The sequence below is a fragment of the Lichenostomus cassidix genome, chromosome 1Aa, assembly GCF_008360975.1.
Source record: "Lichenostomus cassidix isolate B80296 chromosome 1Aa, HeHo_3.0, whole genome shotgun sequence".
In the NCBI taxonomy this organism is placed as follows: domain Eukaryota; kingdom Metazoa; phylum Chordata; class Aves; order Passeriformes; family Meliphagidae; genus Lichenostomus; species Lichenostomus cassidix.
Window position 1 is genome coordinate 43,723,862 of NC_139480.1, and position 21,571 is coordinate 43,745,432.

The following is a 21,571-nucleotide window of genomic DNA, read 5'->3' on the forward strand; positions in this document are numbered from 1 at the left end:
AGGTGGTGCTGTGCGGGCTGAGAGCTCCGGGAAGCCCCAGCTGGAAAACGCGGTGCTCCGAAGCTGATGGTGAGCCAGCGCGATGCGCGGATGTCGTCCCGTTACCCTGGAGCGAACCCAGCGCGGCATCCCTGGCCTGGAGCGGGCTGCAGCGGCTCGGACAGAGCCAGGCGGGCGCGGAGCGGGGTCGGGCTGGTGCCGGGCGAGGCGGGGCAGGGCGGGGGGCAGGAGGGGCTCTGGCCGCGCCGCCCCGGGGACTTTGAGCCGGGCGGCACTGGGTGGCCGCGGGCATGGCGGGCGGGCAGCGGCTGCTGCTGGAGAACGCCCAGCAGCTGGTGCTGGTGTGCGGCCGGAGAGAGCCCTACCTGCGGCGGGACGGCGCTGCCAGGCTGGCTGTGCTGCGGGGAGCCAGCCTGGTGGTGGGGCTGTGAGTGCGGGGTCGGGCGGGAGGTGGCGAGCAGCTCCGTGCGAGGGTGGGAGGATCCCCCGAGAGCGCTCCGGGCTTCCCGGGACCATCCTCAGATTCTGCCGGTAGAACATTGCTGTTCAAGTAAAGATCAGCCCCAAAGAGGCTGATCGCTGTGGCTTCCCAGGGCACGGGGCAGGATGCAGGTCCAGGTGATGGCAGTTTAATTCCCGTGAAGGGAACAGTGATCTGCAGATAGATACCTGCTAGAGCAATGCTGTATGCTCACTGATGCACAGGAGAAAAACTGATACCTAGCAGGAGTTAGAGCAGAAGAGTACCAAGGTGTCATCCAGGGGGATCTGAGCAGAGGACAAGTGTTGTGGCAAACAGCTTGAAATGCATGGCATCACCCCAGTGTTTCCTGTGCATCTGCAAAATGAGCAAACCACCTCCACATGCGCATCTTCAGTCCTGCTGAAGGACTGTCCCTTTTGTTACAGGAGCTCTGTCACTGAGCACTTGACCTTTGAACAGGCTCACACACATTCTTTGCTCACTGTCTGTGTTTTGCAGGGATGGCTGTATCAAAGCTGTGGGCCAGGCAGATGTTATTCGCAATCAGTTTTCAGAAGCAACCTTTGAGAGGATAATTGACTGCTCTGGGAAGTGTGTGTTACCAGGTAGGTGTACTTTTCATAAGGATACAATGGAAGGGCACTGCCAGGAGGTTGAGGGAGGTAATCCTGTTGCTCTACTCAGTCCTGCTGGGGCCACATCTGGAGTGCTGTGTCCTGTTCTGGGCTCCACAGGACAAGAGAGACATGGAGCTCCAGGAGTGGGTCCAGTGGAGGGCTGCAAAGATGATGAAAGGTCTGGAGCATCTCTCTTTTGAGGAGAGACAGAGAGAGTAAGGTCTGTTCAGCCTCGAAAGGGGACCAAATCAATGTCTGCGAGCATCTTGAAGGGAGGGTGTCAGGAGGATGTTTCCAGGCTCTTCTTGGTGGTGCCAAGCAGCATGACAAGAGGCAATGAGCAGAAACTGATGCACAGCAAGTTCCAGCTGAACATGAGGAAGAACCTTACTGTGCAGTGACTGAGCACTGGAACAGATTGCCTAGAGAGGTAGTGGAGTTTTCCTTACTGGAGATATTCAAGGATTCTTTTGGGCTTCATGGTGGAGCTCTGTCTCCTCTTGCTTTGGCTTTTGATCTGTTCCTCTGTACCATGGATCACAACAGGAATGTAGCTGGCCCACAGAGACCCTTCAGATTCACTGCTCTTTTCTGTACTCTCTCGGCCCATCAGACATTCAGCCACAGAGCTCAGTCTGCCCATCCTGCCCACAGATGTTTGGAGGCAAAAGGGATTTTGACTCACATATTCTGCAACTTCAGCTGATAAAAAACTCTCAAAAGATGGGCAAGTCTATTGCATGTTAAACTATCTGAGTGGTGTTATGAGGTGAGCTGTCAGACCTCTGTTTCTCTTGCAGTGGCCTTGCCCTTCAGCAGTGCTGGTTTCAGAGCTTGTAGAAAGGCTCACACTGTAGGAAGTGTTGCTACAGGAAGTCTGGTGTGCTAAGCCCAGCCTATGAAGTTTGCCTTCCTTAAAGAGTACAGGCTTAAAGACTAATGAACTCTTTCAAAATTTGTTATTTGTCCTTTCTTCCACAGTTTGAAAACATTATCAAAATAACACAAAAACCTCAACAGCTGATGCATGTATCTGGAGGCATTTTGCATAAGGTGTCAGACCTAAAAAAAATTGAAATAAAATTAATTTCCTGTGGAGAAAATCCTAGATATTTGGCTGGTTAGATTTTTATTTTTCTCTAACCAATTGAGACCTTTTAGGGGAGCTTCTGCTGGCTATTTAATTTGCTTGCAAGTTCATAATTTAACACAGTGAAGTAACTCAAGTGCACATTTCATTTGTTTCCTTTAGGCCTCATAGATGCACATACACATCCAGTGTGGGCTGGTGATAGGGTTCATGAGTTTGCAATGAAGGTAACAGCATAATATTACACTGCTGGGTTTTAATTTTAATTTCTCCTTTTTTTAATGTATAACTATTTCTACTTCCTAGCGACTCTCATCTTTCTTTTATATAAAAATGTATAAGTTCTGTCAGATAATCTACCTGAAGCAGGACAGATGATTTTCGAATACTGGTAGGCTGAGAGAAGAGTGTACCTTCATCCTTTGCAGCCAGCCTTGATATATTTTTGCATAAATTGAAGCAATATAGGGGTTCTGCCTTCTGGTACCATCTAAATCTTGATTTTTTTTCCCCCACCCTTTTTCTTTTATGCATAAATGAATTTTGGGCTGGAGATCGGTTTTCCTCTTGGACTTAGGGGAAAGGAAATCTTCAGAGTAATTCTCTTTATGGCACTTCTTACATCATTTCTTCACTTAAGTGGAAGGGAGAGAGAAGAAAAAGGGGGAGGGAAGAAGAATTAATGGGGATTTTTTTTTCCTCCTCTCCATGTCTCTCTCACTGCGAAAAGACCTCAAAATGCACAGTTCATAGCTAATTTTGTTGGGGGGGTTGTTATTTGTTTTCTTTTTTTAAACCCAAGCTGGCAGGTGCATCCTATATGGAGATCCACCAGGCTGGGGGAGGAATACATTTCACTGTGGAGCACACTCGGGAGGCCACGGAGGATGAGCTGCTCAGCACTTTCCAGCAGCGCCTGCAGTGCATGCTCAGAGCAGGATCCACGCTGGTGGAGTGCAAGAGTGGATATGGCCTAAACCTGGAAACAGAGCTCAAAATGCTCAGGGTGATCGAGCAAGCCAGGAAATCCATGGATATTGGCATTTCTTCAACGTACTGCGGAGCTCACGCTGTGCCCAAGTAATGCACTTGGCTTTTCTTTGCCTTGTTAAGAATGGCTGCTTTGCATTGAAAATTGGCTGCTATTTTCTGAAAGGTTTCTTCTGCCTTGCTGCTAAAATACAACACACTTGAGAACCCACAGCCAGTATTTATAGGAGGCTCGCCTAAATTTTGTTTTGAAGGAAGGCAGGGGAACCTTATTTAATGACTCCTAAATGCAAACATAGGCTTAGCACAGAGCCCCTGCCTCCAGTTGATGCTCACACTGAACATAACACAGATTAGAGGGTTTCCTGTACAGAAAGTTCTTCTGTTTGCATTTGCTGCTATTCTTCAAGCTTAGTCTCTACCATGAGATTTTATTTTGGCCAGCTAACAACAAAAAATACCATGTTTAATCCTTATATACCTCCATAAACAAAGTTTAATTATGCTTCCATGCAATGAAGACTTGCATACATCTTATAGCTATGAGATGAGTAGAAGATGTGTTTGATCACAACTATTCTGATGGCTCAAGTAGACATATCACAAAAATCCTTTCTCACTTTGATTTTTTTTTTCTATGATGAAAATAACATCTTCGTGTCACCAGATTTCAATGTATGAGGGAATTAATGAGTTTTAGCTGGGTATTTTGACATAGTAAGTGCTAGGCTGATGCCAGATAAGGCATGTGAGATGGAGGCAGACTTATTAAGAACATGTTCACTCCAAGGAACAAAGGAAATCTCCTGAAGGAAATACTGAGTAATCTGTATTTTCCAGTTTGGGTCTTCTTAAATACTCTCTTTTATTTTCAATTAGAATATTTTGCTTGAATTTTTTGCTATCCCTCAAACTTAGACGCTGGCCTGGCTTTTCATTTTGACCAGGAGGAAATATGCAGTTCTTCCCTGGTCCCTCCAGTCATTATTTTGAACCACAGTCACAATTTGGTGAATGTCTAAAATAAAAAATTATTATTTTTTATTGGCAAGTGTTCATTGGTCCATTTTCAACTTTAGCAAGACATTTTCAAAGTGGTTTCCTGAGCAGAAGTCTTCTGCATTAAAACAACAGCAGTTTTGTTTTGCATTTTGGGGCATTATATTCCTCAAAAAGTGAAATACTTTAAAGCAATATTTAGTGTTTCCCTCTGTTTTGTCTTGGCTCTGGCCCTGATCTTTCAGCCCAAATTCCTCCAAAGGTTGCTGAGTAGGAAGAGAAAAGGGAGAAGCCTTGGCATGGTCAAAGGCTGAGCAACCCCAGTGGCTATTTCAGTGAGAAGTGAACGATAAAAGGGTTCTGCTCTGCAAGATTTAGAAATTCAAGCAGAATTTGCTTTCTTGGATTTGTTTCCTTTGCATGACTCCCACCTCAGCCATGTGTGGCACTGTGTAGTGCCAGTTTTGTGTGCCTTGCAGTGCCTGGAATGAGCATTGAGATGTCTCAGACATTTAGCTGCTGCACATCCCTTATCTTTAGCTATTAAAATTGGAAAATACTAGCTCAACTGCATGTTTTGGGATTCTTTGGTCTTTCAAAGGCATTTACTGATGTCTCCTGGGTTATCTTTGTGTAATGGAGGATTCATAAATGATTCTGACTTTGGCAAATCAAAGCCGAAGCCACTCTGATTAGAAACAATTATCTGTTCATCACTCTGAATGATATAAAAAGAGGAGAGATAAATTAAAAATAATTACTTATACTGCACATCCCCTTTGAGCTTTGATACCTGAATAAAATCATTACATTAATACCATTTAACATATTTAAATACTCATTTACATATTTTATATACTTATATTTTAGAATACAGCATAAGGATGTCAGAGTATATGAACAGGAAAGCAGAAGAATTTGTTTAAAGTATCCCATATCTTTGTTAGCATCCAAGATGCCAAGCTTTATAAAAACATTCATTAATACAATCTAATATTCTTTGAATGGAAAGTAGCTCATGTTTTAGAGTGCATGAATTACAGTGGGGTTTAATTTTTTAATCTGATTTTTTTTGTGATTAATATTTACATAATTTCCTAAGTAATCTAGCAATTGCATGTATGGCTTGAATGTGTGCCAGACTTCGAGGATGTTACTCATATGGCTCTGTAACATTTCCTTTTCATTAGAGGGAAGACTGCTACTGAAGCCACAGATGACATTATCAATAACCACCTCCCTAAACTGAAAGAACTCAGACTAAGTGGTGAAATACATGTTAACAATATAGATGTGTTCTGTGAGAAGGGAGTCTTTGATCTGGAGTCTACAAGGAGAATACTTCAAGCTGGAAAAGATATAGGGTTACAGATTAACTTCCATGGTGATGAACTCCATCCCATGAAATCTGCTGAGGTATGTCTTTCTTAGCATTCAGCTAAGCCAGTTTTGCTCCTGTGAGAGCCCAATCTGTGAAAGAATTGCACTTTTCAAAACTGAGGTTGTCTTTTCTAAGGCTTCATGAAATAGATCATTCATAGGCATCTCTTTCTATCAGATGATGGGACTAGCAGTCCTTGTTCAGTTTTGGAAGTAAGGACATGGGAGGAAGCCTTGACCTCTGGGACTAACATGCTCTGGCTAATCAAACATTGACTTTGCTTATCTTCCACATGGGATACAGACTGGGAAGGTTGATATTCTTGAACACAAGAAGGACAAAAACATGGTTTCTATGCAACTTGAAAAATATTTTTTCATTAAGTGTCCTGTTAGAAGCAACAAGTCAAATTGCAGTGAGCACACTCAGCGGTCTCATTACTCTGATATCAGTATATCTGAGCACACTCAGAGAGATGGTTTAGTCAAGACTAGGTTCCCAAATATCTTGATAGAGAAAGTCACTTTGAGACCATGTTTTGGCATTGTTTAAACATTGCTTGCTCCTTTTAGGGTTATTATCTGCTGTATTTAAAAAAAAACAACAAACCAAACCAACCCAAATACTTGGTTGATCATACAGACCTTTTTGGCTTCCCCACTGAGGGCAGTGTTCAGTTTTGTGAACTATTTTCTGATGGATCCTTTATGATGAGGAGTTGCTAATGTTTTCATCCATGGTTCTCACATAGTTTGTGTGTTAGGCTGTTGAAAACACCCCTGAGGGTGTGATTCCACTCTGTGAGTGGATAAAGTGATCAACTTTTCCTGCAGTAAACTGACAAATATTTTGTCTCTGTATTCCCATTGTTCTTTCAAGCAATTTTTTTACTGTTTCTCTTCTAGTAAATTCTGCATTAATAGTGAATTGTCTCCTCCAGTTGTTTGGAAAAAAACTTTTAAAACGGAATTAATTGAGAATAGTGAGTAATCTGCTTGCAAATTTACTTAGCTTGGAGCTGAACTAGGAGCCCTGGCCATCAGCCACCTGGAAGAAGTCAGTGATGAAGGTATTGCAGCGATGGCAAGAGCTGAGTGTGCTGCTGTCCTCTTACCAACAACAGCCTACATGCTGAGGTAAGGCCACCAGATGGAAGGGAAACTTTTGTAACTGCAAATCCATCTGTGTGGTTTTACAGTCCTTTAATGTAAAAGCATAAGTGTGTATCTATGCCTTAAGGATCAGTCTGGGTTTGTGAAGACAATCACCCATACAGAGAACTGAGTGAGCCTCCTTATGTCTTATTTTTTTGGAAATCCTCAAAAATCTGTGAGATTACTGAGAAGCCTCATGGTAGATTTGAAGTGGCTTTACAGCAACTATGGCTAAAACTTCCTAGGGAGTGTATTTCCTAGTGCCTACCCCTGCTAACACCTACACAGATTATTCCAGGGGTTGGACAATTTTGAAATGGCTATTCCAGATAGTGAAGTTATTGAAAACATCTTTTTCATTATACTTGCTAAATGAAAAGATCTCTGATGTATGCAGATTAAACTCAAGGACTCAATATTTGGGAAGGGCCTATTGCATTGCATGTGCCACTGCTCATATTTGGGAACCTGTCTTTAAAGCTGTAAGAGCTAGAAAATTAGGTTTTTTGAGAAATTACCATTTTCATCTTGTAAATTCTGAAGTGGCTGAGGTCTGGATAAATACCAGAGTTCCAGTGGCCTGGAGCCTGGTGGTTGATACTGGCTGCTGCCCCATGCTGTTACTGCAAGAGCAGTGGATCAAACTTCCAATTTATGTTGTCCATAGGGTGACAGGCAGGGATGCAAGAGGAGAATTTGGACTTCCATCTCCAAAAAAGATCAGTGTAACTGAAAGTGTGAAAGATGACTTTTGCCCTTGTAAAGCATTGTATGATAGCTAAGCAAATTGTATTGATAAGTTTCTTTTTCCCGCTAGGCTGAAGCAACCTCAAGCTAGAAAAATGTTGGAAGAAGGCGTTATAGTTGCTCTTGGCAGTGACTTTAATCCTAATGCATACTGTTTTTCAATGGTAAGCTACTCTTAATACTTATGGCACCACAAAATTATGGAATTTCTTACTAGCACAACTTGTGTATAGGTCTTGCACACTTAAAACAGCCTTCATATGTGCAAGGAGAGCTGTACACCCCACACAGACAGCTGCCTGTGCTTGTTTGTGTGTATTGGTAGTTTTCAACAGAAATTCTGGAAACCAGAATGGGTTCCATCCTTCATTTGCACTGAGAGGTCTAGTCAAAATGCTCTCAAAGCTACTGATTTTAGAGTTCTTACTTTGGAGTTGGCAATATTTGTGTTGTGCAGAACAACTCCTGTTGGGCCAGGAAGTAGGAGTGTGCTTAGGGATTTGAAGCATAAACAGCTTTGTGTTCCTGGTAACTCCCATTTTCCCCTTCCTTGCCTGCTAGCCCATGGTGATGCATCTGGCCTGTGTGAACATGAAGATGTCAATGAATGAAGCCCTGGCAGCTGCCACCATTAATGCAGCTTATGCTCTGGGAAAATCAGACACACATGGCTCCTTGGAGGTCGGCAAGCAGGGGGATCTTCTTATCATAAATTCATCAAGGTTTGTTCTTCCATTGACATCTGAAATGTGCTTTCACATTAGTTGTCTTCACTGAATAAATGCTGGTAGCATTTCAGACCCACTTTCATTTTCCTTAATTATTCCAGTGAAAAATAAAGCCTAAGACTTTTGGGGCTGTTATTACAAATAATCCATGCCCAATTACAAATTATCTAAACATGGCATGTGCTTATTTTGAGGAACAAATTCTCTACTGATAGGCTCACTGTATTCATGCAGCAAGAGACAACATGCAGACATGTAATAGTGTTTTCCTATTTTCAAGCAAATCTTATAAAATTGCCATGTATGCTGGTTATGTGACCTGCTCTTATGCAAGTTTATATATTCTTAAACATCTTTTCTTTTTAGGTGGGAGCACTTGATATACCAGTTTGGTGGACATGAAACATTGATCAACTACGTTATAGTTAAAGGAAAAGTTGTCCATCAAAATGAGAGGTGTGAGACAATGAGCAGTTACTGAGAGAAGACAGTAATTTAGGAAGCTACTAAAATCAAATTTGCATGGAGTATTTCAAAGCAACAGACAAATCAGATTTGTATTCACCAGGAAATTATTTGCCTGCTCACCTTACTCTTATTCAAATAAACCTTATCAAGCATTACCCATTTGGTGCACCTTCATGTCAATTTTTTTTCTTTCCAGCATAATTAAAAAATTTCTAATTGCATCCATCTTAAATAAGATAGTTTCAAAAAGTGTTTTCCTATACAATTAATCTATAATATTGTTATATTTAGAAATAACCCAAACAAACTGGCAATGAATAAACAACATTTGGATCCAGGTAAGATTTACTGGGGAGTGTGATGTTAAGTAGCCTGTGACAGAGGGACAGGGGCTCAAGCATGCACATTTGGGATAGCCCTGGGCTGTGCTGGGAGAAGGTCACATGCAGTGTCATATAGATGTTCCAGAAAACACCTGATTTTATTTATTCCAGGCTGAATTTGAAATAACATGAGACATATTTGTTTGTGGAAGTTTTAATGTAATTCTGGTAAGTTAAGTATGATAAAGTCCTTCTCAAAGCCATGCCAAAACTCAGGAGCCTGATTTTTTTCAAAGCACTCTTTCTTTTATCTTTCAGCTGCCTACTTTTTTTTTTTTTCCCCAGAGCTTCTACCATCGTAGGAATGCAGTATGCAGAAAAAAGGATGATACAGCTCTGGAGAATTTTAACTTTTGCAGTATTTAAGTAGAGGTTCTGGGGTAGGAGGGTCTCTGAACTGAGAGTGAGTTCACTGAGTCCAGTGAACATGGACTGAGCCTTTTCTTCAAATTTTCTAATGGGTGGTGGCTGCGGAAGCAAAAGGGATTTACTTTCTGAAGGTGAAGTCATAAAACTACACCTGACAAGCATGAAGGACTTCACATCAAAAATAATTATTGATATAAGCAGTGACATAACCTGTGATACTGAGCAGAGTGCTTTAGTGAACCAGACCCTTGAGGAAGAACAATGGTCTTGTTCTGATTAACAACCATCACAAACATGTATGAGCATTATTATGCTCCTTGGGCACATCTGTTAACACCCAAAATCTGCAAGCCATCCCCTATGTCATCACTGCACCATGATGTGAAATCCATGTCCTGAGTCTTCCCTTGCAAAACAAAGCCCGTGCCAGAGGTCAGGGTTGTCACACAGAGCACACTTCGTCATGACCTTGTCTGTGGGGACAGAGCCCTTGGCAGACAGGCAGATTCCTGGTGAGCCATGGGAGAATAGGTCTTGCCTCAGCACTGGTTCACATTCACAGCTCCTACACCTCCTCTTCCTCCTTTTCTGGCCCCTGTCACCTGTCCTACTTATTTCCAAATTAAGCTTTTGCTTTACATTTTCATCATCACACATATGAGAGGAAAATAGTTAGCCACATCCATATGTGAAGCCTCAGTTTATTGATTGCAGGTGTGAGCCCATGGCTCTTGGAAAGCTGCATTAAGTGTGGCCCATCACTGGAAAATAATATATTTGTTCTGGAGCAATGATCTCCATAGCACATTCTTATGCACACAGCTTTCTGATTTCTGAACCACCTGCTGTAAAAATGCTCCTGTTATACAAGAACCTGTACCTCACATATGATCTGCAAAAGAGAGAAGAATTAACTGTAAAGATAATTTTGCTTGTGGCAAAATGAAGGGGATCACAGCAGTTACCGAAAGGGGAAAAAAAAAGTAAGGGAGTCCAACTTAGGCTGTTTGGTGTCATTGGCACAGATGAAGAGAAAACAAAAAAAGAGTTGATAAAACAAATACTGGTTTCAGCAGGAGTCTGAATGATTTGTGTTCAGAAGTTAATGAAATTCAGTCAAAACCACACTATCATTACAAAGTTGTCTTTCACACGTGAGAAAAGCAGCAAGACATTTCTTTACTATCTATTTGTGCTCCTGAGCTAGACAGTCAGGTCCTCTGGGTCACCTGGAGAAACCACATTGAGTTTGAGTAGAATGGCCATGCTCAGGGAAGGTTCTGGAAAGGATCTGCTCTTTTCCAGAGGATCACAACAAACTTAAAGTTCATTCTGATGCCTGTGGCTATGACTATCATCTGCACTCATTCTCAGCAGGGAGAAAGCTGTAGGTGAAATGGGTCTTGATTCAGGGATGTGTTCCCTCCTGTACTTTTCAATGTAAGGTTCAGCCACTTCCCACACCTGTGAAACAAGACAGTGAAACAGCAGAGTCAGAGGCAAAACAAAAGGTCAGCTACAGCATCAATGCATGAGTTCAGGAAACCCTGTAGTAGAAAAGTTATTGGGGTGGAGGTGGGAAACCTATGTAGATATGCTGTATGGGATAAGCAGAACCAAAAGGCAGAAAATAGGAGGTTTAGGGAAGATGGAATGGACAAGGGATGGGAAAGGATACAGCTCCAAGGGGACAAGGTGAAAAGATTCAAGGCAAAACCACTTTGTCTTGTCTTGTCTTGTCACCAGGTTAATGCTCTGAGTGCAATAGCTGGGAGAGAATCACTGCCACTTGCTACAAAACCACTTGACCACCAAGAGGATAGAGCAGCAAAACCAGCAGCTGACATGGACAAAGAAAAAGGGTTCTAGACAATCCTACTGTACGTGCCAAAAGCCAACACTCGCCTTCTGCTCCACGAGCAGCCTGTGAGCTGCTTCGATGTCGGGGGCCATGAAGCGATCCTTTATCCAGGGCCTGTAACCAGACATTGGGCAAACATTAACCAGCACTGCCAGCAGCTCTCTCTGGGCAGGCATCCTCTGGGGAAGGTGTTTATCTGCTCTTACCTCACCACGGAGCGCACAAGGTCGTAGACCTTCTCCAATGGGGTTGTGGTTCTCAGAGGGCGTAGGAATTCAATGCCCTGGCAGGCAGCGAGCAGCTCAATGGCCAGGACTGCAAAACAAGAATAGCGAAAGGGATGTTTGGCAAGGACACCTCAAGGCGAGGTTTCCTGTGGAAAGCTATCCCTGGCCTTTGTTCTCACTAATATGATATGGTTCCAGGCAATGTGAAAAAGCAGTGGATCCACACATCCCAGAGAGCCATTCCAGTGGCAGGGTCATTTCATGGGTGGTGCTGGGGGCAGTATCCAGCATTTCAGCAAGCACATTTTGGGTGCTCTGTTGTACAGACCTTTCAAATGTACCAGGAACTCCTGGTCACTGGAGTCTTAAATCCCTAGGAATCTCTTCCAGGGTTGAATACTCAAATTGATGTACATCATAAATCAGAAAACCTCTTTAGCACTGAGAAAAAGGGGCATGAGCTAAAAATGGGAGTTCTGCCTCTGAAGCTTGCAAGAGCCCACATGAAAACACCAGTGAAATGACAGCACTTTGGAAGAGAGCCTTCTGTCTGGAGAAGTTTGCACTGTATCTGCCTGGCTCACACCTGATCATTATTGGTATTAGCGCCTCATTTTCATGAGTCAAGGTCTGTCTGGAAATCAGAATTTTAATTTTACCTTGTTCCACGTGTTCAATGACTCTCAAAGCTTTTCTTGCAGCCCATCCTCCCATGGACACATGATCCTCTGTAGCAGCACTGGTTGAGAGAGAATCCACGGAAGAGGGATGGCACAAGGCTTTGTTCTCAGAAACTGCAGAAATCCAGCACAATGAATGTAGGACAGAATCGACATGAGACAGGAGAAGCAATGGACAATGTGGAGATAAGAGCCTGTCCATCACCTTGGGTCCAACTATTGCTCCTCTTTTGAGGATGCATCTGTATTTTACCTGGACTGAGTAATCCGTAATAACCACCTTGAAAACTACCATTGCCTCTGAAAACAGCAACCAGTATCAGTCTTTAGATGCAAATATTAACTGAATATAGAACGACTGCTCACTCTTCTCTCCCTCATCTCCAGGTCTGAGCTGTTGTGGCTCAAAGGCCTGAATGATACTGAAGAAGAAGAGTAGACAGCATAACTGAAACACAAGCCTGGTCCTGCCTGTTGCTCTAGGGCAACTCTCTGTAAAAGAGCATTGGCTCCCTCTGGTTTTGGTCACAAATGTTGCCCCTTCCCTACTTTCAAGAGTACAGCTGAAGATCAGCATCTGGTCTGCTCATCTCAGCTGAGGCACTTCCAGAACTTCCTCTAGAAAGATGCAGCAGTGTGATAGAAATCCTCTCCCACCCTCACCTTGCTGCCAGGCTGCCCATGTCCCTGGGGGTGACAGCACTCCAGCTTTGAAAGCCAGGTGCAAGATCTGAAGTAATTTTTCATGCTGCACCCAAAAGCAACGGGAATTTAGCTGCAGGAAAGGCCTTAGGCACCATTCAATGACAATTAGAGGTTGAGAATTGCTCTTTAGAAGAGAAAAAATGAAGTGTGCATTCACAGCGCTCTGGCTGCACTCGGCCTTTTCTTTCTGAAGCCCAGCAGGATGCTGTGTAATGCCCTCGCCAAATTAGAGGCTTCAGAAAAGCAACAAGAGCAACAGAGAGGTGGTGACACCATTTGCAAATAGGCTGGAGTGACACAGTCTAGGACCAGAGCCCAGCTGGCACATTTAGGCAGGTGACAGCAGGTCTTAGAGAGGCTGCATGTGGCCACTGCAAACAGCTCGGACTGGCAAGCACAGAGCTGCTGGAGCAGGGACAGACAGACCCATCCAGTGGCATTGCAAAATGCTGCAAATCTTTTGCAGATTTACCTGTTAACCCTGGGAGTGAAAAATATTAGCTGATACACAAACAACCCAGAAACTGGCAGAGTGATTTAAAAAATATTAGTGATTTAAAAAATAAAAAAAAAAAAAGGAACTCAAACTTCAGTTCAGATAAGATCCTGGCTATTTTGATCAGGATGAGATGGTTTTGACCCATGGACTCCTAGTGTCAGCAGAGGCAGGACTGTAATTTTCATTTCCCGCAGCAGAAACCACAAACACCCCAGAATCTGTCACTCCAAATTGCAGAAGTGTGCAGTGAAACCTGAAGCTGTCCAACTAGTTGAGGCCTGGTGCCATCCTAAACTCTCCCCAGCCATAAGGTAAAGCTTCCAGCCCCTAAACAAGAGGATGAGCATTTCAGCTCCTCTTCCAGACCCACTTCCCAAACCAGCCGCTAGGCAGGGCTCCTTTAGAACATTGATATGGTTAATTCACTGTGTTTTCTGCAGAATGTTTATCTACACATTTATCTGATATCCTCTGTTCCTGTGTTTGCTTGTATCTTTTAAAATTTACTCTCTCTCATTGCGTGTTTATCTTTATGTTGGCTTGTATTTCCCTGAACCTATGAACTGCAGTATCCCAGAGGCCAGCAGGCTTCTTGTTGCCTTAGTCATGAGTCCTAGAGGAAAAACTGAAGTGATGTTTCGTTTCAGTGTGTTCCTGGGCTGAAATAATTGCAGCTGCACTCAATGCTCACACTTTATGAGACAGCACAAAACGTGGAGAAGAGACAGAAAACAGGAACCAGATATCTTTGTGTCTACTATAAGATGACATCTGTCTTGAAAGAAATCAGTCTTTCCAGCTTGCTCTCTCTATGGCATTGCTCAAGCACTCACCCAGGGCAGCTGCTGTGCAGTGTGCAATCATGAAGCCTGAGTTCAGACCTCCTTCAGTGACTAAAAATGCAGGTAGTTCGCTGAGTGAGGGGTTGCAGAGCCTCTCAATTCTTCTTTCACTAATTGCAGCGAGTTCATGCACACCAATTGCCAAATAGTCTAGAGCCTACAAAAGATGATCTCATTAAACCAGATGACAGAAACAAACATGCAAAAAAACCAAAACAGAAACAAATTTCTTTTCCTTTTCTCAAATGCCGAATTACCTTTGCAGGGTATTCACCATGAAAATTTCCTCCAGAAATGGTCTCTTCTCTTTCAGCAAACACCATCTTTAAGGAGAAGTTAAGGCACACACAAGTGAAATATAGTTTACATGAGAGATACCTGCCCAAAATTGGAATATCTTAACTGAAAGAGTGTGCCAATAGGCTTTTATTTGCAAGCACATTATATTGCATCCACACTTCCACTTTTCAGGAAATGAAGACCCAATATCAGTTCTCCAAACTTGTAGATACAATTTTGACATGTATTTTTTTCAAATAAGCTACATAAAGAGAGGTCTTTGATTGAAGGTGGGGAGGGGTGCAAAGAAATCCATCTGCTCAGATCCTAGCAGAGATTTTCAGTTCTTTGCTAGATCCTTTCCCCAACAGTTACCATTTTGGACAGATTACAAGCAATAATGTTCATCAGCAGTTGATAGGATGCTATGTACAGCATTATTATAATGCTGACAGAAATGCAGCCATGCATTGCAGTGCTGACAGAAATCCTCCAATGCAGTCATAGGGAATGGAAGAGAGGTTGTTGCTGCAACCAGTGGCAGTTATTGACCAAAGCCAGTTATGGCTTTTTTGCCTCCTGGGTGAGTATTATACAGAAGAATAAAAAAGGCCAAGCAGAATTTTACGTAGTAATGAATTAATTGAAAAGATACAGGATTGTCGGTGGCGCTGTTGATTTCAGTCGTTATTATGTCCTTCACAAAAGCAATTGTATCATTTACAATTCCATGGACCTAGAACAAAAGACATTAGTGCTTGAGCTTAGCATTTGCATTTAGTTCACCTTCAGGATGCTGACTGAAATTCAAGGACCATCTTTCCCATCATCCCACTCGACTTTCACACATGGAGGATGGTCTTGGATTTGCTTTTAATATGAGGAGCATCACTGCCAATCCTAGACACTTGAAAGATTATATTTACTATTGTTATGGTTTTGCCAAAAGAATAATCTGAATATGACATTCTTTACTTATTTTGGTTGGTTTTACCAAAATGGGAGATGTTTATTCAGTGGCAGAAGTGTTATGAGGGAAGAAGTAGTCTTACAAAGACTCACAGAAAACAAAACCTCTTATTAATTAATTAACTTCCATTAATTCCACCAATTTAATAGCTTTGCTCCTGTTAAAATGCATGGACTGAGTTCTTCCAATACATTTGAGATACTACACTCTGTTGGCTTTTGGAAACAATCAGTTCATGTTCTTAACATCAATGCAGAAGAAAATCTCTACAAAATCTGCAAGCACAGAAATCAACTCTTTCCCTCTGCTTCCAACCCCATGCCTCTTCCAGATCTGAATACAGCTTTGTTAGATGCTGCCTATGGGTGCATTGGACGCTATCAACAAACTACATGTCTACAGTAATACTACTTTGAAGTGAAGGAGAAGCAAAATAAAGCCACACCCTCTAACAGAGTCAGACAGCACATAACTGACAGTTCTTCTGAGGTGGAAACTTCACCATCATTTATCTGCTGTTATGGAAGGATATAAAAGTCAGTTTTTACCTGAGGGCAGCAGCGCATCGTGTACGCATCCTGAACTCGGTCACAGAATCTGTGGCTCTCTAGAAGAAACAAGGGGGGCAAACCCCAAATACCCCTTAGACAAAAGCACTGGGTCCTGTTGAAGGACGCAGCCTGTCCTGGTAACCCAAGAGGGTGAAGGTTAAGACTGTTCACCTGCTATTTCTGATGGATGATGGTCAGAATCCAGAAGGGACCTGAATCGAAAGGCCACTTCAGCCTGCCCTCGGTGTGGGCGCACGGCGTGGATATCTAGTGAGACAAGTCAGGCTGTCAGGCTTTGCCTCACTTGTCAGGAGCTGTTAAGCAAACACACAGGGAAGGCCCAGTACCCACCAGTGTCAAAGGCCCTCGTTGTGCCCTTCAGGACTTCAAGTGTAAGGGCAGCGATGATGTCTGCTTGCCTCGCTATAGCCTCTGCTCTTTCCACAGCCTCACAGCCCAGCGAGGTGATCATTTGTGTCCCATTGATCAGGGCCAGACCCTGCAAAGAGAGAGCAGATGTCGAGCAAATTCACTGCAGCTATTCCACATGCTGTGACAGTTCCCCATATCTGCAATAATTCTCCTTCTCACATGAAGGAGTTAAAGACCTTTGCCTAGCTTCTTGGCCCATCCTGAAATCATAAAATGCACAGCTTGACTGAGCATCTTTGCTACACAAAGTGTCAAAGCTCATGACCCTGCTAAGTAATTGTAGATACCCTTGGAGCACCTGTAGTTCCAAGCAAGTCAGATACCTGCTTCAAGTGAGTCCTCTGACCTCCTGGTAAGGCCAAAGGGCCATGGGTGCCTTGAAGGTGCTTCTTAGACAGCTGTGTCAGGATGGTACAAAATGCTTTCTGAAGAGGCTTGTCTGTCTCCACTGACCACAAAGCCAAGCTGAACACCAAGCTTGGGTCTGACATTGCAAGTCGAGTAGGGTGACACTAGGAGAGGTGAATCCCACTCCTCATAACACTTCATTAATATCTTTCTGAAGCTTGATTTAAAATTATTATTAATTCATTTAACGCTTTTATTGTACATATAAAGCAAATAGTTATCGACAGTGCTCATTTTCATCAGCTAGCATCACTGTAATTTATTACCTCTTTTGGTTTCAAGGTAATTGGTTTCAGTCCGTGGGCTTCCAGGACCTGTGAAGGAGTTTAATACCAAGGTATTTAATGAAAAATACTTTTCAGTAACTAAGTCACTAAAACTTAAATTTTTCAATGAACAGAAATATTAAAAAAAATTCTTAAGTGATGGGAGAAAAAGAGCTTTATATCACAAACATATAACATGGTTTTTTCTGCTAGACTAAATAAATAGCTTCCAAACTAGCACCTTATTTCCTAGTGCCAGTACAAGGACGTAGCAGGAGCACTGAAGAAAGGTACTGTCACAGCCCATTAACATTTACCACATTCTAGATGTTGGGAGAGGGCAATAGGAAACAAGGCTGGAAACCTCTTGGGAAGGCAGTTCTGCCTACACCCTGCCTCACAGCATTTTGGCCTGGCATAAACTATTCCTTTATAAATGATCCCCTAATCCTTTCTACAGAAAATCTCCAGTGACAGGAGGGGTCCAACTCAGTTTATTCTGTATATGTGTATTCCATAGGGCAATTGCTCTTGTGGGAAATGGAGAAACAGCATAACCTGTTTCTGATTTAATCCTCTCACCCTTTCCAGCTGAAGAGGTAATGCATCTCAGAAATGTACAACTATAACTTCTGCTCTTGAAGGTCCAGGACACACTGGGCTGCTTTCTCCCCACTCCTCTCCCTGTGTAGTCCTCAAAACTTCTCCACTCTATAGTGATGTACTCCTATCAATCCATTAATAAGTCTGATATTCAAATATTCATGGATGGAAGTGATAGGTGTAGCAGAACAAACTTCCTTGAAAGACTTTGAAGGGGCCAGACTTGGAGATACTTAGCACAAGATCAATCTGCTGATGTGTTATTGACTGAATAACAATTGATTAAAAACTAGTTTCATTGTAACTTTTCCATATTGTGAATAGAATGATCTATAAAGGCTCCTTGTAACCCTCATTAATTTATCAAAAATGAAATATCCAAACCTGTGTATTTACTTAAAGCCCTTAAAAATCAGTAGAAATTTTACTAAATTCTTGCCTCCAATAAACCTCCAGGTTCTCTCAGCATTTGAGAGGTGATCTTGGATTTGTTAGAAAAGCATTGATGTTCATGGAGCTGAAGATAGAGTAATAATTCTTCCATAGTTGTTATCATATCCTGTCCCTTTCTCCAGTTCATAAATTATGTCATTGTGGTATCTTGTATTGCAATACTATGGTGTGATATTTTTTAGGGTAGTATGCTGCTTATTTATGTCTGCTCCAGTGACATGTGGGTCAGTTATTGCATTCTCCAGGGATCCATCTCCCTCAAATAAGAGGATGAGTAGCTAAAGGGAACCTAGTCCCAATTCAAACAAGTATAGAAAATCCAAAGATTTTTACATGTTATTAATCTGAGCAAAAGCTCTCTTTCTCTCAAAGCTACATGCCATTTGAAAAATGAGTCAGCAAGCAGAAAAATCCCCAATCAGCTGCACAAATCTTACATATTTTGCATCAGCCCAGCCACTCTTCGGGGACCACATCTTTCCCTCTCCAATTAATCCCAGAGCAAGATGAGAGAGGGGGGCCAAGTCTCCACTGGCTCCAACTGTCCCTTTCTCTGGGATATAAGGAAGGCAGGATGCTAGAAAGAAAACAAAAATCACTCCTTTTAGAGGCTTCCCTTGACACACTCCTTGGAAAACAGAGAAGCCAACTCATAAGTGTGGTTAATTTCTGACTCCACTAAACACCGGGCTACTCTTAGAAATCATTTTTGAGCCCTCTGCTCCCCATCCTAGTCCTCTGGACACTGAAACATGTGAAAATGAAGAAATGGAGCCTGGGAAAGAGCAGAAAAGCAAGGAGGGGACCTGTCTGTTCCTCTTCTTTTGCAGAGCTTAACACTGAACTGCAGCTCCTTCACCCGCTGCAGCAGGAGGAGGAGGAGGCTGTAACAGAGTGCAGCACAAAGACTCTATTTTAGGGGCTCTAGTCCTGATCTCTCACAACTACCAAGTTGAAAGACCAACATCTGTAGCTTGACCCATAGAGCTACACCCTTAACAATTAAAAGGAAAAAAAAAGGGAAAAGAAGATTTTCTTTCAGCATATTTTTACCATTAAACGCTTTAATAACTTGCTCGAGGGTTTCTAGGGATATTCCACTGTATCCTTTGGCTAGGACATTGATTCTCAGTGCCAGCAGCATGCGAGATCTCTCTGGGGTCAAAGGTTTCCCCACACCTGAAACAGTAACAGAACCCTCTCAGTCACTCACCTGCCACCAACAGGGGCAGAAAAGGAAAACACCAGGCAATCTCTCATTACCTGCAGAATGTGAGCGAACCAAGTTCACCTGAAGCTCCCTACAGGAAAAAAAAAAGGTTAAACCTCCAAAAAGTCTCATCAGGTTTTATTTTGCACAAACCAGAAGAAAATACTGAAGCAGCTTTCTCATTTAATCCCAGATTATACAACTACAGGGTCAAACTATTTCCTCTCCTTCCTTTCTGAAAAGAAAGGACAGAGAAGGCTGCAAACACAGCATACCTCAGATTACTGTTTGGGATGACAGTCCTGGCAAACTTTCCAAAACCCGTGGTGATTCCATAAACAACTGCAAGAAACATACACTGCTGGTTAAGGGGAGAATCTGACAAAGTTTTCTAAACAATTAATATTAAAAGTAAAAATATTTACCCTTCTGTTCCTTTACAATTCTTTCAATCACTTCTCGTGATTGTTTAACTTTAGCTTCAGCTTCGGGTGTGAGCTAAAACATAAATAGTTTAAATATTAGCTTATTTGTCATTATTTAGCTGTAGAAAAAGAAACATAAATTTTTTAGCTGCATTTGTTCAGAATTTTTACCTTTATCTTGTAGAGCCCCTTTCCTAAATTGACCAAGTCCTCCGTTGTTAAGCTGTTGCCATCTAAAGAAATATACTACACCAAAGAACCATCTTTTAGTTTGGAACATGGATACATAAAGTTTCTTAATAATCAGAATAAATAAAAAATACAGTCAAAACTCAGCAATGACTGGAAGCTTCTTCATGCTTATTCATAGGACAGGAACCCAGGTAACAAAAACATAATAAGCACATTATAGTTCAGTGCCCTAGACCCAGCCAATCTAACAGGCCCTGATTTTGTGAATGCTGCCCTGGCTGAACTCTCAGCATTTTCTGGTGAGTAGCAGGATTTGTTACCGAGCTGTAAAATCATTGGTGATTCCTACCTCTTCTGGTTCTCGGTATTTGCTGTATCTGAAAGTTTTGTAAAGGAAAAAAGGCAGACAGGATGTCACAGGTAGTGACCACTCAATTACAGCTGGCACTGTGTTTTAAGAATGAAGGAATTCTAAAAACACCAGGCAATCTAGAAAATTATAAATCTGCAATTGTAAAAGCTTCACAAAGCACTCAAAAAGGATACAAATGAACTCCTTCTGGCTGAGATGGTATGAAATCTGGAGACATTATATCTCCTTCTATAACTAGAAGAAATATGCACAGCAAATACATACAGGATTAAACTGCATTCTTCATATAAGTCGTCATTTATTACAATTCACAGCAATAAGAATTCTAATTTCCAGTTATCAGCCCTGAACATACTTGTTTGCTTCTGGAAAAATAAAAAGGAAGTATGCGTTTATTTAAGGTATGCCAAAGGCAAAGGCAGAACAGCTTACACTATATATGACTCTATATATAGAAGATGTATAAAGAATCCTCTACCTTCTAACCTTTATATAGTTCTGCTTCTAAAAACTAAATATTCTTAAATTATTAGGCTTTCTTCCCCATAAAACTGTAGACAATATCTCAGGTGCAATTTTAGGTGAACTTAGATAAAGCCACAGTTTGCTGACTCAGATGACAACACAGTCATTCTGCAACACAATGCTTACGGTTTTGCTTACCAACTTCAACAAATTCATTGTCCTCTAGAGCATCCCCCACTGTGTCATCAAGATCCAGCAAGCCAAGTCCCTTGCACCTTCGAATGTAAAACTTTACTTCTTCCACTGAGGCAAATCCCCCATCGTCAGGTTTGTTTTTCATGTAGCGTCTCACAGCTTCCTTTCCCAGCCACTCAACGGTGTTGGTGGAGCTTAGGCAGGGCACTGCCAGCCATTCTCCTCGGACGTGCACGGTGTATCTCGGCATGGTTTCTCTCCAAAAATGATTCCTTGGGCAAGAAGGGCTGCAGTGTGCAGCAGCCTCACATTTAGCACGCGATGGCCTGAAGAGCTGTGCCTATCTGGAGCCCAGTGTTGCAATCAGATAGAGGCAAAACTCCACCCTCAACATCCTCACCTTTGTAAATAAACGAGATCAATGTGTTTGGCTGACTTCATCCAATCAAACCAAACCCAGGGAACACACCCTTTTCAAGAAAGGCACAACCCCCCAGCTGTTGCCACAGGAATTTTATTCCAAAG

General features: G+C 42.4%; 2 protein-coding genes across 2 annotated transcripts; one reads left to right on the forward strand and one right to left on the reverse strand.

The window, feature by feature from the left end:
- Positions 1–253: 253 nt before the first annotated feature.
- On the forward strand, positions 254–8,813 carry AMDHD1 (amidohydrolase domain containing 1). The gene is made up of 9 exons (XM_085046894.1): positions 254–427; positions 983–1,089; positions 2,354–2,418; positions 2,994–3,271; positions 5,371–5,596; positions 6,573–6,697; positions 7,533–7,626; positions 8,024–8,184; positions 8,557–8,813. The coding sequence occupies exons 1-9, from the start codon at positions 291–293 to the stop codon at positions 8,669–8,671; spliced, it is 1,308 nt and encodes a 435-aa protein (XP_084903020.1). The 5' UTR covers positions 254–290; the 3' UTR covers positions 8,672–8,813.
- Positions 8,814–9,179: 366 nt separating this feature from the next.
- HAL (histidine ammonia-lyase) lies at positions 9,180–21,418 on the reverse strand. Its single transcript, XM_085046875.1, has 20 exons — positions 21,050–21,418; positions 20,560–20,620; positions 20,363–20,390; positions 19,993–20,067; positions 19,822–19,894; positions 19,672–19,738; positions 19,450–19,487; positions 19,240–19,365; positions 18,624–18,763; positions 17,131–17,178; positions 16,376–16,523; positions 16,196–16,291; positions 16,022–16,080; positions 15,159–15,239; positions 14,482–14,547; positions 14,216–14,381; positions 12,158–12,292; positions 11,478–11,586; positions 11,316–11,385; positions 9,180–10,874 (listed from the first exon to the last, which is right to left on the reverse strand). The coding sequence occupies exons 1-20, from the start codon at positions 21,294–21,296 to the stop codon at positions 10,731–10,733; spliced, it is 1,977 nt and encodes a 658-aa protein (XP_084903001.1). The 5' UTR covers positions 21,297–21,418; the 3' UTR covers positions 9,180–10,730.
- Positions 21,419–21,571: the final 153 nt, after the last annotated feature.

What these genes read in the sequence shown, in the direction of transcription:
- AMDHD1 (XM_085046894.1), top strand. Translation starts at nt 291, where the DNA reads ATGGCGGGCGGGCAGCGGCTGCTGCTGGAGAACGCCCAGCAGCTGGTG. An exon ending in GCCAGCCTGGTGGTGGGGCT is followed by an intron (nt 428 to 982) that starts GTGAGTGCGGGG and finishes TGTGTTTTGCAG; the next exon opens with GGATGGCTGTATCAAAGCTG. An exon ending in ACAACAGCCTACATGCTGAG is followed by an intron (nt 6,698 to 7,532) that starts GTAAGGCCACCA and finishes TTTTCCCGCTAG; the next exon opens with GCTGAAGCAACCTCAAGCTA.
- HAL (XM_085046875.1), bottom strand. Translation starts at nt 21,296, where the DNA reads ATGCCGAGATACACCGTGCACGTCCGAGGAGAATGGCTGGCAGTGCCC. An exon ending in GCTGGGCTGATGCAAAATAT is followed by an intron (nt 17,179 to 18,623) that starts GTAAGATTTGTG and finishes ACTCCTTCACAG; the next exon opens with GTCCTGGAAGCCCACGGACT. An exon ending in CGATGCGCTGCTGCCCTCAG is followed by an intron (nt 15,240 to 16,021) that starts GTAAAAACTGAC and finishes CTTTTGTTCTAG; the next exon opens with GTCCATGGAATTGTAAATGA.